This window comes from Schistocerca cancellata, chromosome 8, assembly GCF_023864275.1.
Source record: "Schistocerca cancellata isolate TAMUIC-IGC-003103 chromosome 8, iqSchCanc2.1, whole genome shotgun sequence".
Taxonomy (NCBI): Eukaryota; Metazoa; Arthropoda; class Insecta; order Orthoptera; family Acrididae; genus Schistocerca; species Schistocerca cancellata.
Window position 1 is genome coordinate 55970579 of NC_064633.1, and position 12067 is coordinate 55982645.

The window sequence follows — 12067 nt, forward strand, 5'->3', positions numbered from 1 at the left end:
TATAATAATTCCAATCCCAAAGAAAGCAGGTGTTGACAGATGTGAAAATTACCGAACAATCAGTTTAATAAGCCACAGCTGCAAAATACTAACACGAATTCTTTACAGACGAATGGAGAAACTAGTAGAAGCCGACCTCGGGGAAGATCAGTTTGGATTCCGTAGAAAGACTGGAACACGTGAGGCAATACTGACCTTACGACTTACCTTAGAAGAAAGATTAAGGAAAGGCATCCCTCCGTTTCTAGCATTTGTAGACTTAGAGAGAGCTTTTGACAATGTTGACTGGAATACTCTCTTTCAAATTCTCAAGGTGGCAGGGGTAAAATACAGGGAGCGAAAGGCTATTTACAAATTGTACAGAAACCAGATGGTAGTTATAAGAGTCGAGGGACATGAAAGGGAAGCAGTGGTTGGGAAGGGAGTAAGACAGGGTTGTAGCCTCTCCCCTATGTTATTCAATCTGTATATTGAGGAAGCAGTAAAGGAAACAAAAGAAAAATTCGGAGCAGGTATTAAAATCCAAGGAGAAGAAATAAAAACTTTGAGGTTCGCCGATGACATTGTAATTCTGTCAGAGACAGCAAAGGACTTGGAAAAGCAGTTGAATGGAATGGACAGTATCTTGAAAGGAGGATATAAGAAGAACATCAACAAAAGCAAGACGAGGATAATGGAATGTAGTCGAATTAAGTCGGGTGATGCTGAGGGAATTAGATTAGGAAATGAGACACTTAAAGTAGTACAGGAGTTTTGCTATTTGGGGAGCAAAATAACTGATGATGGTCGAAGTAGAGAGGATATAAAATGTAGACTGGCAATGGCAAGGAAAGCGTTTCTGAAGAAGAGAAATTTGTTAACATCGAGTTTAGATTTAAGTGTCAGGAAGTCGTTTCTGAAAGTATTTGTATGGAGTGTAGCCATGTATGGAAGTGAAACATGGACGATAAATAGTTTGGATAAGAAGAGAAGAGAAGCTTTCGAAATGTGGTGCTACAGAAGAATACTGAAGATTAGATGGGTAGATCACATAACTAATGAGGAAGTATTGAATAGGATTGGGGAGAAGAGAAGTTTGTGGCACAACTTGACCAGAAGAAGGGATCGGTTGGTTGGACATGTTCCTAGGCATCAAGGGATCACCAATTTAGTATTGGAGGCCAGCGTGGAGGGTAAAAATCGTAGAGGGAGACCTAGAGATGAATACACTAAGCAGATTCAGAAGGATGTAGGTTGCAGTAGGTACTGGGAGAAGAAGAAGCTTAACAGGATAAAGTTGCATGGAGAGCTGCATCAAACCAGTCTCTGGTCTGAAAACCACAACAACAACAACAGCAACAAACAGTGACTAAATAATTCGGAATTTCTTGACCTCTCAAATGCAGTCAATCAGTGCTAAACCTCAGAGAGAATTCTGTAATGCCTCTTTCGTAAACTGTGCCTCCCGCGCGCGGACGCCTACCGTATTGCGCCTACCGTACTGAAGACCACAACAACAACAACAAGGTTGGCCAAACAATAGTTAAGATGCTCTACAGTACATAGATACCACCTCTCAAGATCATAGACAATAATATCAAAGTTTCCAAAGATCAAACATATTTCGGGTATTAGGCCGTTACACTCCAAGAAGTAAATTCGTTAACACAGCAAATCCGACAAACATGAGAGAGGTAGCTACTAACGTACGGTAGATTGATAGGGAGATTACCGAACAACCCGAAACGCAGGTTGGTTTAACCCGCCCCTACTCCACAAGGGAAAAACGGACCACCCGATTTATAAACAACCAGCTTGCCGCGGGTGGGCAAACGGAGAAGAATGGTGGGACGACCCCAAAGCAAATCGGCTGGTGACTTCCCCTAGAAAACAAGTAGGATGTAACAAGAGTAAATCAAACAAGATATTACCAATCACTTAACTTCTAATAAATTGAGTTTTCTCGAGAAGACCTGGCGCAGCACCCTCAAATCGCTCTCTCGAACCGTCCGCTGCCAGCCACTTCAACGGATGCAGGAAGGCTCGCCGATCTCCCGTTTCAGGGGTTGACTCCTGTTGCTCTCGTGTCGACCGCGAAGTCACTACCCCTCGCTATACGCTGCGGCCCACTGGACTTACGTGGCGAACTCACATGCGCCGACGCTCAAGACGGACAAGTCATCTTGTGTCTCAGTGCGCAACTGACCAACCGATCGATCCAACCGCCAGTGACCATTGCCTGAGCAAACTCGAGCAGACTGGCGGCCTAACGCACAGACTCAGATGCAGGAACTAAGCCCCGACCGGGCGACCACTAGCTGAGTTCTCTTACTGGCGGAGTGGAAAGACTCTCATTTTGCCGGCCTTAAAGGTTGATCCGAATGACAGAGATACTAGCACTCCGAACGACTGACAGACACTAACTGCCTAACAAATGCGGACGAGAGACAGACTAGCAAGCTGGCGACGAGAGTCTGACCCAGACTGACCGACTGGCGAGTTTTTTTTTTTTCCTTTATTGAATTTCAATTCCCCCCGAAGGGGGGCGTGCTGGCAGCAGCTTAGGACGCCGCTCTGCGGCCTACAGATTTTCTGACAAAGAGCAGGAGAATAAATAATAATAAAAAACAGGCGATAAAATCGTGGACTTAGTGAGTAACAAGGTGAAAAGAAAACGGGGAAATTAAAACAAACAACAGAGGGATGATGAAGCGAATAAAAATACATACGGAGCAGACAGGGAAAACAATAGACAATTAAAAAAAACATGGCGACAGTCTGGATTCTGTTCGCAAAGGATATAAAATTCACACCCAGCGACAGCATGGTTTCTGTTTGCAACACGTGAAAGACAAACAACACTGAATAGTCACTAGAACACTGCACGAAAAAGTCGGCAAAGGTGACACCACAGTCGAGAGCAGGTGGGGGGAAACTGGACAGGAGATGGGAAAACAAAAAGGGGGGAAAGGAGAGTAAAAGCGAAGGGGGGGGGAACTGGGAAAGGAGCTGATGGAGGATGAGGACCCATAAGAGGGGTGGGGGGCAGACGCGACAGGGAGGGGGGGGTAGGCAGAGGAGGGGAATACAAAAGGACTGGGGGGGAGAAGGGAGGTAGGGAGAGGTGTAGTGGGGAGCAAACAGGACGGAAGGGGGGGGAAGAGGGAGCCCAGGGAAAGGACAGAGGAAAGGAGGGGGAGGGAGGATCAGAGTTGAGACTGGCGAGCTCATAGCGCCCCTTAAATGCACGTGAACAGGCAACCTCTCCCCTTTCCCACCAGAGGGAGACACGAAAGCTGCGACTGCCACAGCGGCGCTACCGCCATAAAGGAGGGCGACTGCTTCACACTACGCGCTGCGGCGCGCTCTTCAAAACAGCAATTTTTACCACAGCTCAGTGCATTTGCCACGTATGTGGGAAGAAGGTTCTTCAGATTCTCGAGTAGCGTACGATTTTCAGACTGGGACTACTCAGTACGCCCTAATAGAGCTGGAGCACTTGACTTGCTCAGTTGCTTGTGCAGACCAGCCTTTTCAGTCCGGTGTTCAAATGGTTCAAATGGTTCTGAGCACTATGGGACTTAACACCGGAGGTCATCAGTCCCCTAGAACTTAGAACCACTTAAACCTAACACACATCCATTGCCGAGGCAGGATTTGAACCTGCGACTGTAGCAGTCGCACAGTTCCGGACTGAAGCGCCTAGAACCGCTCGGCCACCGCGGCCGGCAGTCCGGTGTTCTTCCATTTGTCACGTGACCTTCGCCTGGTCGAAAGGCCACTTGGTTAATTAGCTGTTCATGTTTTCTACGACGTTCCATAGCTCTCTCATTGACTGTATATTGCATTACACCATTGAAGTAATCTTCCAGTCTGTTTGGTTCAGTAGAACATTTCCCTGTATAAGTGTTCATTGTCACGCTATTTCGATCACGGTCATCCTCCTGATCGTTCCTAGTTGACGTCGTGCACTTTCCATATCAATAACTCTTTTAATTCAGCTAACTTGCGCTACTTAATCTTCGTGGTACAGCACACGTATCACAGACACACCTGACCCTCTATCAAGATGATCCTGATACGCCGATCGAACTGCAGATGTGGTATGGGAAACGAGCTATCAGTGTGGTATAGCGAAAGAACCACAGACGCTACTTAACCTCTATTCAGATGGCCAACGTTTTCCAATCGAATTACAGATATGGTATGCGAAGCGGACTATGTACGCTGCACAGAAAACACAGTACAGACACACCACAACCTCTAAATAAATATATCATAAAAATAAATTTTCTAGAGGAAACCACCAGAGACAATTTTCACGGTCCAAAACAATGATAAACCGAGTAATGCAAACACTGTATCCACTTAATATAACAAAGTAAGATCACAAATGAGGTTTGGTGAACAGCAATCATCAACAAAGAAATTCTCGACCGTTCAGTGCTAACTTGCCACCAAAACACATCCATAAATAACTTGTAAATGTTTGTAAGACAGATAATTCAAACAATGTAAAAAGGAAAGTAGGTGAGGTTAGGTGAACTACAATCAACGGTACAGGAATTCCGACCACGGCTGCTAATTTGACGCCAAGACACGTCGTCATATAACTTGCTTAGTTCGAGCAAACATTTTATCGAGCAGAATAACAGAAGATACACAAACTGTTCAAAGATTAACACGTATAAACTTCAAGATCTTCCCACACGAGGTAAAAAGAAACTATAGTTCGCCAGTTGACAGAATTTCTTGATATATCAGGTCGATGATGGAGTGTGGATACACCGCCATCGAGGCAAGCGGCTTCTCGAAACATGGCCGTGACTTCCACGCAAGCTGGTTGGGTGGCGGTTGGGGGTGGGGAGGGGGACTTTATTATACTGTGGGGGACGTTCACCTGCGGTAGTGGCACATGGCAGCATGATAACTGTGGACTTTGTGACCGTTGTTGCGGACCACCCAAATCCTTACACGCTTGATTTCCTACCGGGTAATGACGGCGTAATAACTCTCAATTCAGCTACGTCACAGCTTGCTATAGTGGTTTTATGTGCGTGATAATAAACTCGCGATGATGTATTGGCCACAAACGTCTCCTGATCTGAACCCCGTGGAACACATTTAATTTACGGAAGACATCTGGTGCCGCGTACCACCTACCAAAAACTCATCGGATGCATGGCAAGCGAATCGCTTCACTATTATATTCTAAAGATGAACTGCCTCGTTAATAAGAAGGGGCCACGATGTTTTGGCTTAACAGTGTGGATCATGAAATATTTCATTGCATTCTTCGACAACTATGATTTAAAAAATGTAGATGTCGCGTGACTAGGGCCTCCCGTCGGGTAGACCGTTCGCCGGGTGCACGTCTTTCGATTTGACGCCACTTCAGCGACTTGCACGTCAATGGGGATGAAATGATGATGATTAAGACAACACAACACCCAGTCCCTGAGCGGAGAAAATCTCCGCCCCAGTCGTAAATCGAACCCGGGCCCTTGGGATTGACATTCTGTCGCGCTGACCATTTTTTTTTTTTTTTAATCTCATTTCGTTCGTGGAATCTGCTCGGGGCGGACGTCGTAAGACATCCGTTTAAGTTCGTTGTTGATCCATTAACTCAGTTTTTTTTTTATTACAGAGGGCAGCTAACCCTCTGACCGAACACGATGAGCTACCGTGCCATCACTTAGCTACCAGGGACGGACGACAACTATGATTATTAACACATCATATGGCCATTATAATATACCTGAACAGTTTAGAGACATCAACTTGCCCACATAATAAATATGTCACGACACAGATCCGTCATCTTCTAATAATTTTTTTCCTGTAAAACCCACGCGACAGGTTTCGTACAGCGTAAATTCTCTGCTTTGCTGACGCCCGCAGCTCTGATAGCCTCTGTTACCATCTCTCACGAACGTTCATTTCTTTGATTCACGTTCTTAGTCAGATAAAACCCGTGCGTCGCACTCATAGATTGCTCAAAGCGAAGAGAAAAAGCGTGTCATTAGATACTGAACATCTAAAATTATTTGTATTGCGATTTTTTTCGTTATAAAGAGCACACATTACGATTTCCCTACAGGCTCTCAACTCTATTCGTTGATAAATGGATTAAATGTACCGAAGTGAGATGAATCAGTTGATGGGGTTGCGAAATCAGTGAAGAGACCATGATACGGAATGATGAAAACAGTTCTGATATGCTTAACATTCATGGAAGCGAATATATAATGATAAAAGAAAGACCCTCATTAGTTTCTCTGCGTTTGGAGAGCGCTTTTGCTCCACAACTCTGTGCTGAGCCGAAGAATAGCCGCTGCACGTACTAAAAATGTTATTTATTCTACTCTGAGACAAATTTCGGCCTTTATATTGAAATTAATATTTTAATGGAATATGAAACTGACATTCTGAATACAACTGAACCCTGTACATAATTATGCAATGCATATTTAAATACTTTGACAACAGGAATCTAGAAGTTTGAGCACAAAATGAGTTACATATGCACAATCTGACGTGATATGAGTGTAAGCACAGTAAAATATGTGACTTATATTGTGCTGTGGTGAAGCGAAGTCAAAATTATTAAGAAAGTAAAAGCCGCTAGATTTAAAACAGTTGTGGCCTATAATATAGTAGAAAAGACGTGTATGTGTTTCATTAATGTGAAAAGCCGGCCGCGGTGGCAGAACGGTTCTAGGTACTGCAGACCGGAACCGCGCTGCTGCTACGGTCGCAAGTTCGAATCCCGCCTCGAGCATGGATGTGTGTGATGTCCTTAGGTTTAAGTAGTTCTACGTCTAGGGGACTAGTGACCTCAGATGTTGAGTGCCGTAGTGCTCAGACCCATTTTTAATGTGAAAATTGCAGACTGTGATACATTAAAAGTGTCAGGAACAGGAAATAGATTTTAACAATCGAAATTTAAAATCGCATGCCTTACCAATGAAAAGCTGAAGCTTGTTGTCTATATATGACGAAATACTGAAGAAGTTGTCGCGTCCATGTCAAGCGTAAAGTCACGTCGTGTAGGGTGACTGGGGTAAAAGTTAGAATACAGTTGTTGAGGCTGATAGCATGTCCTGGATGCGTGCCAGTACCCGTAATTTACAGTTTTTATTATCATGACACGCTCATTTTTCCCACTTCTTCCTATGATTCTGTTGGGCACAGCAGTTATAAATCCTCACTACCTTTGCCTTCGTAATAATTTTAAATATACATTCGAAATCATTTGAGATTGCTTTCCTGTATCTATACTTTGCATATGTAAACTCAGTGTTGTTGTTTTCTTTTCTTGAAAAACAAAAAGAATCAGATACTCCTACATTCCTGTTATCTGAAGTATTAATCATTCATTGCATCATTATGTACAATGTTTGGCTGTATTTATGTTAGTTTGAGATTCCACTAGAAAATGACTTAAACGTATCTCCAGAAGCACGTTGGTTGCCAAGCTGAAGTCCTCAGTGCCATGTCCTCGAAGTCCTCCATAAATAAATTGGCGACTATGGGTGACAAAGCACTACCCATAGCCACTCCGTCATTCTGTTCAAAAATGTTACCATTAAATAAAAAAATACGTGGAGGTCAGCACATGACGACAAAGCATCACCAGCTCTTCATCCAGTTTTTCACTGATCAAACTAAGGGACTCTTCCAGAGGAACTCGTGTAAATAGGGATACCACATCGAAACTCACTAACAGATCTGAAGGACTCAACTTCAACGATCCCAATCGTCGAATAAACTCCACCGAACTGGATATATGGTGTTCACACTTGCCAACAAATGGACTGAGAGCAGATGATAAATACTTTGCAAGGTTATATGTGGGTGCACCCAAATTACTAACAATAGGCCGTAGAGGAACCCCTTCCTTATGCAACTTAGGCAGACCATACAACCTAGGCGGAACGGCAGCACCAGGATGAAGTTTCTTACGTAAATCATCTGACAACGAACTCTTTTTCAACAGTGAAAGTGTCTTACATTTGATCCTTTTTGTGGGGTCATTAGATAGTCTTCTGTACGCCGGGTCGGTGAGAAGTAAATCCATATTTAGCACATAATCATCCCGCGTCATTACAACCGTGGCATTCCCCTTGTCAGCTGGTAAAACTACTACTTCATCATCATTCTTCAGGGAACGAATGGCTGCTCTCTCTGCGGAAGAGATGTTATCCCGCGGTGGTCGAGCCCGACGTAATGTGTGCGACACTTCTTGCCTTATTTCCTCTGCTTGATCCTCGGGTAGGCTGCGTACTGATTGTTCTACAGAGCATATGAACTCTGTGACAGGAAGTCTCTTGGCGAAAAATTCAAACCTTTCTCCAATACCGTCACTGTGGGCCAATCCAACGCCTTGTTAGAGAGATTAATCACAGTACGCCGACGTTTATCCGCTTCTGGTGCTGTAGAACGAGAAAGAAGCCGTTCAAATTTCGAGGATTGCCTGGTAACGTGGACGATACCTTCTTCGTCTGGCCGCATGGATGTGATGCTCTTAACAGATTTTTGGACCACTTCAACTGTCTTCATCCCCGTATCAAATTTACTATGGAGGTTGAAAATGATGGGATGCTTCCATTTTTAGACGTAATGGTTTATAAAAAACCAGATGGAACTTTGGGACACAGTGTTCACCGAAAGCCGACACACACACAGATTGGTATCTGCATCCTAAGAGTTGTCATCCACCACACCAACGTAGTGGCGTCCTTAGGACTTTGGTACGGAGAGCATATGCCATTTCCGATGCAGACAGCTTAACCCAAGAACTTGAGCATTTGATGACTGTTTTTAAGGAAAATGGATACACCGAGAAGCAGATTCGTCGGGCTGTGGAGTTTGGACCATCTCCGGAGGTGTACGAAGAGGAACATAGATCTGTGGCCTTTCTTCCTTATGTTGGAGGCTTATCGTTTAAGATTGGACGAATTTTAAGGAATTTTAACATTAAGAGTGTTTTCCGTCCACCTTCTAAGATCAGGGCTCTGCTTGGCTCTGTGAAGGATGATTTGGGGCTTAGGAAACCCGGGGTGTACAAAATTCCATGTCAATGTGGGAAAGCTTACGTTGGCCGTTCTATTCGCACAGTGCAAGACAGGTGTGTGGAACATCGCCGACATACGAGGCTACAACAGCCGGAAAAATCGGCGGTAGCAGAACGCTGCCTAAATGAGGGACACAAAATTAAAATTGAGGAAACTGTTGTGGTTGCCAACATTTCCGGTTTTTGGAACAGTGTGTATAAAGAGGCGATTGAAATTAGGTTGACTGATAATTTAATCAACAAAGACAATGGGTTTCCTCTTAGCAAAACGTGTACTCCTGTATTATCTCGCATCAAAACTGAACGTTCTTCGGTGCGGCCTTGATTACGATATATTGTTGCCAGCAGTGTTTCACTAAGGGCGGCGCCACCTCCCTGTTTTGGAAGGCAGAAACTGTGATGGGCGGCGCATGCGCCGTGTACTGAACGGTGGCCTATATAGGACGTCGATTTGCAACCTGGCGCCAGTTCTCAGCGGGACTAATCAGCATAAGCAGCATTTTCCTGAAGAGGGCGAACAGTTGGATCTCCGAAATATCGAGTCAAGTTGATTTTAGGATCTGGCAGCAAACCCGAAGAGACTTTCAAGACTTATTACGCCGGGAAAGCCTACGCAATCACATCAGAAGAAGGGTACTTTACACACAGAGCAACTTGTGAACGCAGTATGTGTTGCATGAGAAACAGCGAATCGTTGTCAACGATGCGTTCTGACCATCGACCTTCCGATACTTCTGAAATTTCACAGTGTATTGTACTATTCCAGAATCAATGGGACTATTTCGCATGGGTTCCAGATAACCCTAAGGATGTTATAACTCACATCGCCCTGTATTGTTGCTCGCAGGTACCGCTGATTTCTTTGGGCTTAACCACTATTCAACATCGCTGATAACATCAGGACTACAAGGCTCAATCCCATCCAAGGAATACGACACGGCCGTCGTCACATCGCCCATCGAAGGCTACCCGACAGGCGAAGGAATGACGGTAAGTTGGAGGCAGCGCCACACATCTTTATGAAGTATGAAGTAGAAGTTTGAACTTCTAATCAGGCGTTAATGTTAACTACAACAACGCTTGTGAAAACTGCCACACACAAAAACAATAAACCAAATGAACTGAGACGTTGTGGATGTCCAAAATTAAAGCAACAAACTATAATTTCGACGTCCTCTGTCTGATTCACGATATAATCATACAAACTGCCAACAGATGTCCGTACGATCATGTTCCTCAGAGAATATGGTATTCCTGGTGGCGGACAACCACGGCCACGGTGACAGCAGGACACCTATCAAACTGCGTAGTGGTTACCGGGTAGTTCCATATCCACAGTCACAGACGGTGCGGAATGACACAGAGAAGACGCTTATCATCCTCTCTGCGGTGAGGAACGTAGGAAGAATAGAAGCAGGACAGTCACAAACTGATGTGGTTCGCTTGCTTAATGTGAATCATCACGTTGTCTCTCGGGAGTGGAGACAGTTTATAGAGACTGAGACAGTACCCCGAAGACCAGCGCAGTGGCGACCATCAGAAAGAGAGGACCTTATGTAGTTGTAAAGGCAAGACGATACCCCCTTAGTACTGCACGGCCACTGGCATCTGACGTCGCAGCGTTGCCTCGACGCGTTGTATCGTGGCAATCGGTGCACAGAAGGCTTCGGCAGAGTCGCCTTTATTGTCGGAGACCTGCTGTGTGTGTACCTCTGACGCGTCTTCACAGAAGGAAACGTTCAGAGTGGAGTCGTAAACATGCCACCTGGACGCGGCACAGTGGGTTAACGTTCTTATCGCAGATGTGTCTCGATTTCGTCTGCTTCTCGACGGATTCTCATCTGGAGAGAACGTCGAACACGATTTCTCAATCCAAACATTGTGGAAAGAAACCAATATCGAAGAGGATCCCTAATGGTGTGTACCTAAATTATGTTGACCACTCGAACACCTCTTCTTGAAGTTGTACGGAAGAATCGACAAGGTTTAACTGCTGTCGGGTATCGCGACGAGATCTTGGGACCTCATCTGCAGTTGTTGGCGCTGTGGGCCCAGACTTTTACTGATGGACGATAATGCTCGACCTCATAGAGCAAAGGTGATTGATGTTTTCTTGGAAACAGAAGATACTACGCAGATGGCGTGGCCTGCTCTCTCTCCCGATTTTAATCCCATAGAGCACGTCTGGGATGCACGAGGGACACGGGTTGCAACCACCAGCCGATGTCTAAGATTTGTGGGCAGCTCTGCAGGAGGAATGGGCGTTACTGCCTCAGCATGAGATTGCCAGACCTGTATTGCTGCCGTAGATGGTCACATCCCATATTGAGCACATTGACCAGTTTTCGGAATGTGTGTGCCAATCCGTTAAGTTGAAAGAAAGGAAGACAATTTTCAGAATGAGATTTTCACTCTGCAGCGGAGTGTGCGCTGATATGAAACTTCCTGGCAGATTAAAACTGTGTGCCCGACCGAGACTCGAACTCGGGACCTTTGCCTTTCGCGGGCAAGTGCTCTACCATCTGAGCTACCGAAGCACGACTCACGCCCGGTCTCACAGCTTTACTTCTGCCAGTATCTCGTCTCCTACCTTCCAAACTTTACAGAAGCTCTCCTGCGAACCTTGCACACTCCGCTGCAGAGTGAAAATCTCATTCTGGAAACATCCTCCAGGCTGTGGCTAAGCCATGTCTCCGCAGTATCCTTTCTTTCAGGAGTGCTAGTTCTGCAAGGTTCGCAGGAGAACTTCTGTAAAGTTTGGAAGGTAGGAGACGAGATACTGGCAGAAGTGAAGCTGTGAGACCGGGCGTGAGTCGTGCTTCGGTAGCTCAGATGGTAGAGCACTTGGCCGCGAAAGGCAAAGGTCCCGAGTTCGAGTCTCGGTCGGGCACACAGTTTTAATCTGCCAGGAAGTTTCGAAGAAAATTTTGTCTACCGTTATGCATGTTGTAGTCTGCTTACATTACGTATTCTTTACATTGTTTCTATTTTACTGTCGTCTGTTTATACTGT

At 45.1% G+C, this 12067-nt stretch overlaps 1 protein-coding gene across 1 annotated transcript in view; it reads left to right on the forward strand.

The window, feature by feature from the left end:
• The window catches only part of LOC126095338 (myrosinase 1-like), a 162808-nt gene that overhangs the window by 117246 nt on the left and 33495 nt on the right, over window positions 1-12067 (forward strand). Inside the window, exon 8 of the mRNA XM_049910143.1 lies at window positions 9903-10045. Within this exon, the coding sequence (XP_049766100.1) occupies window positions 9903-10045 (143 nt within the window). The remainder of the gene's footprint in view (window positions 1-9902; window positions 10046-12067) is intronic.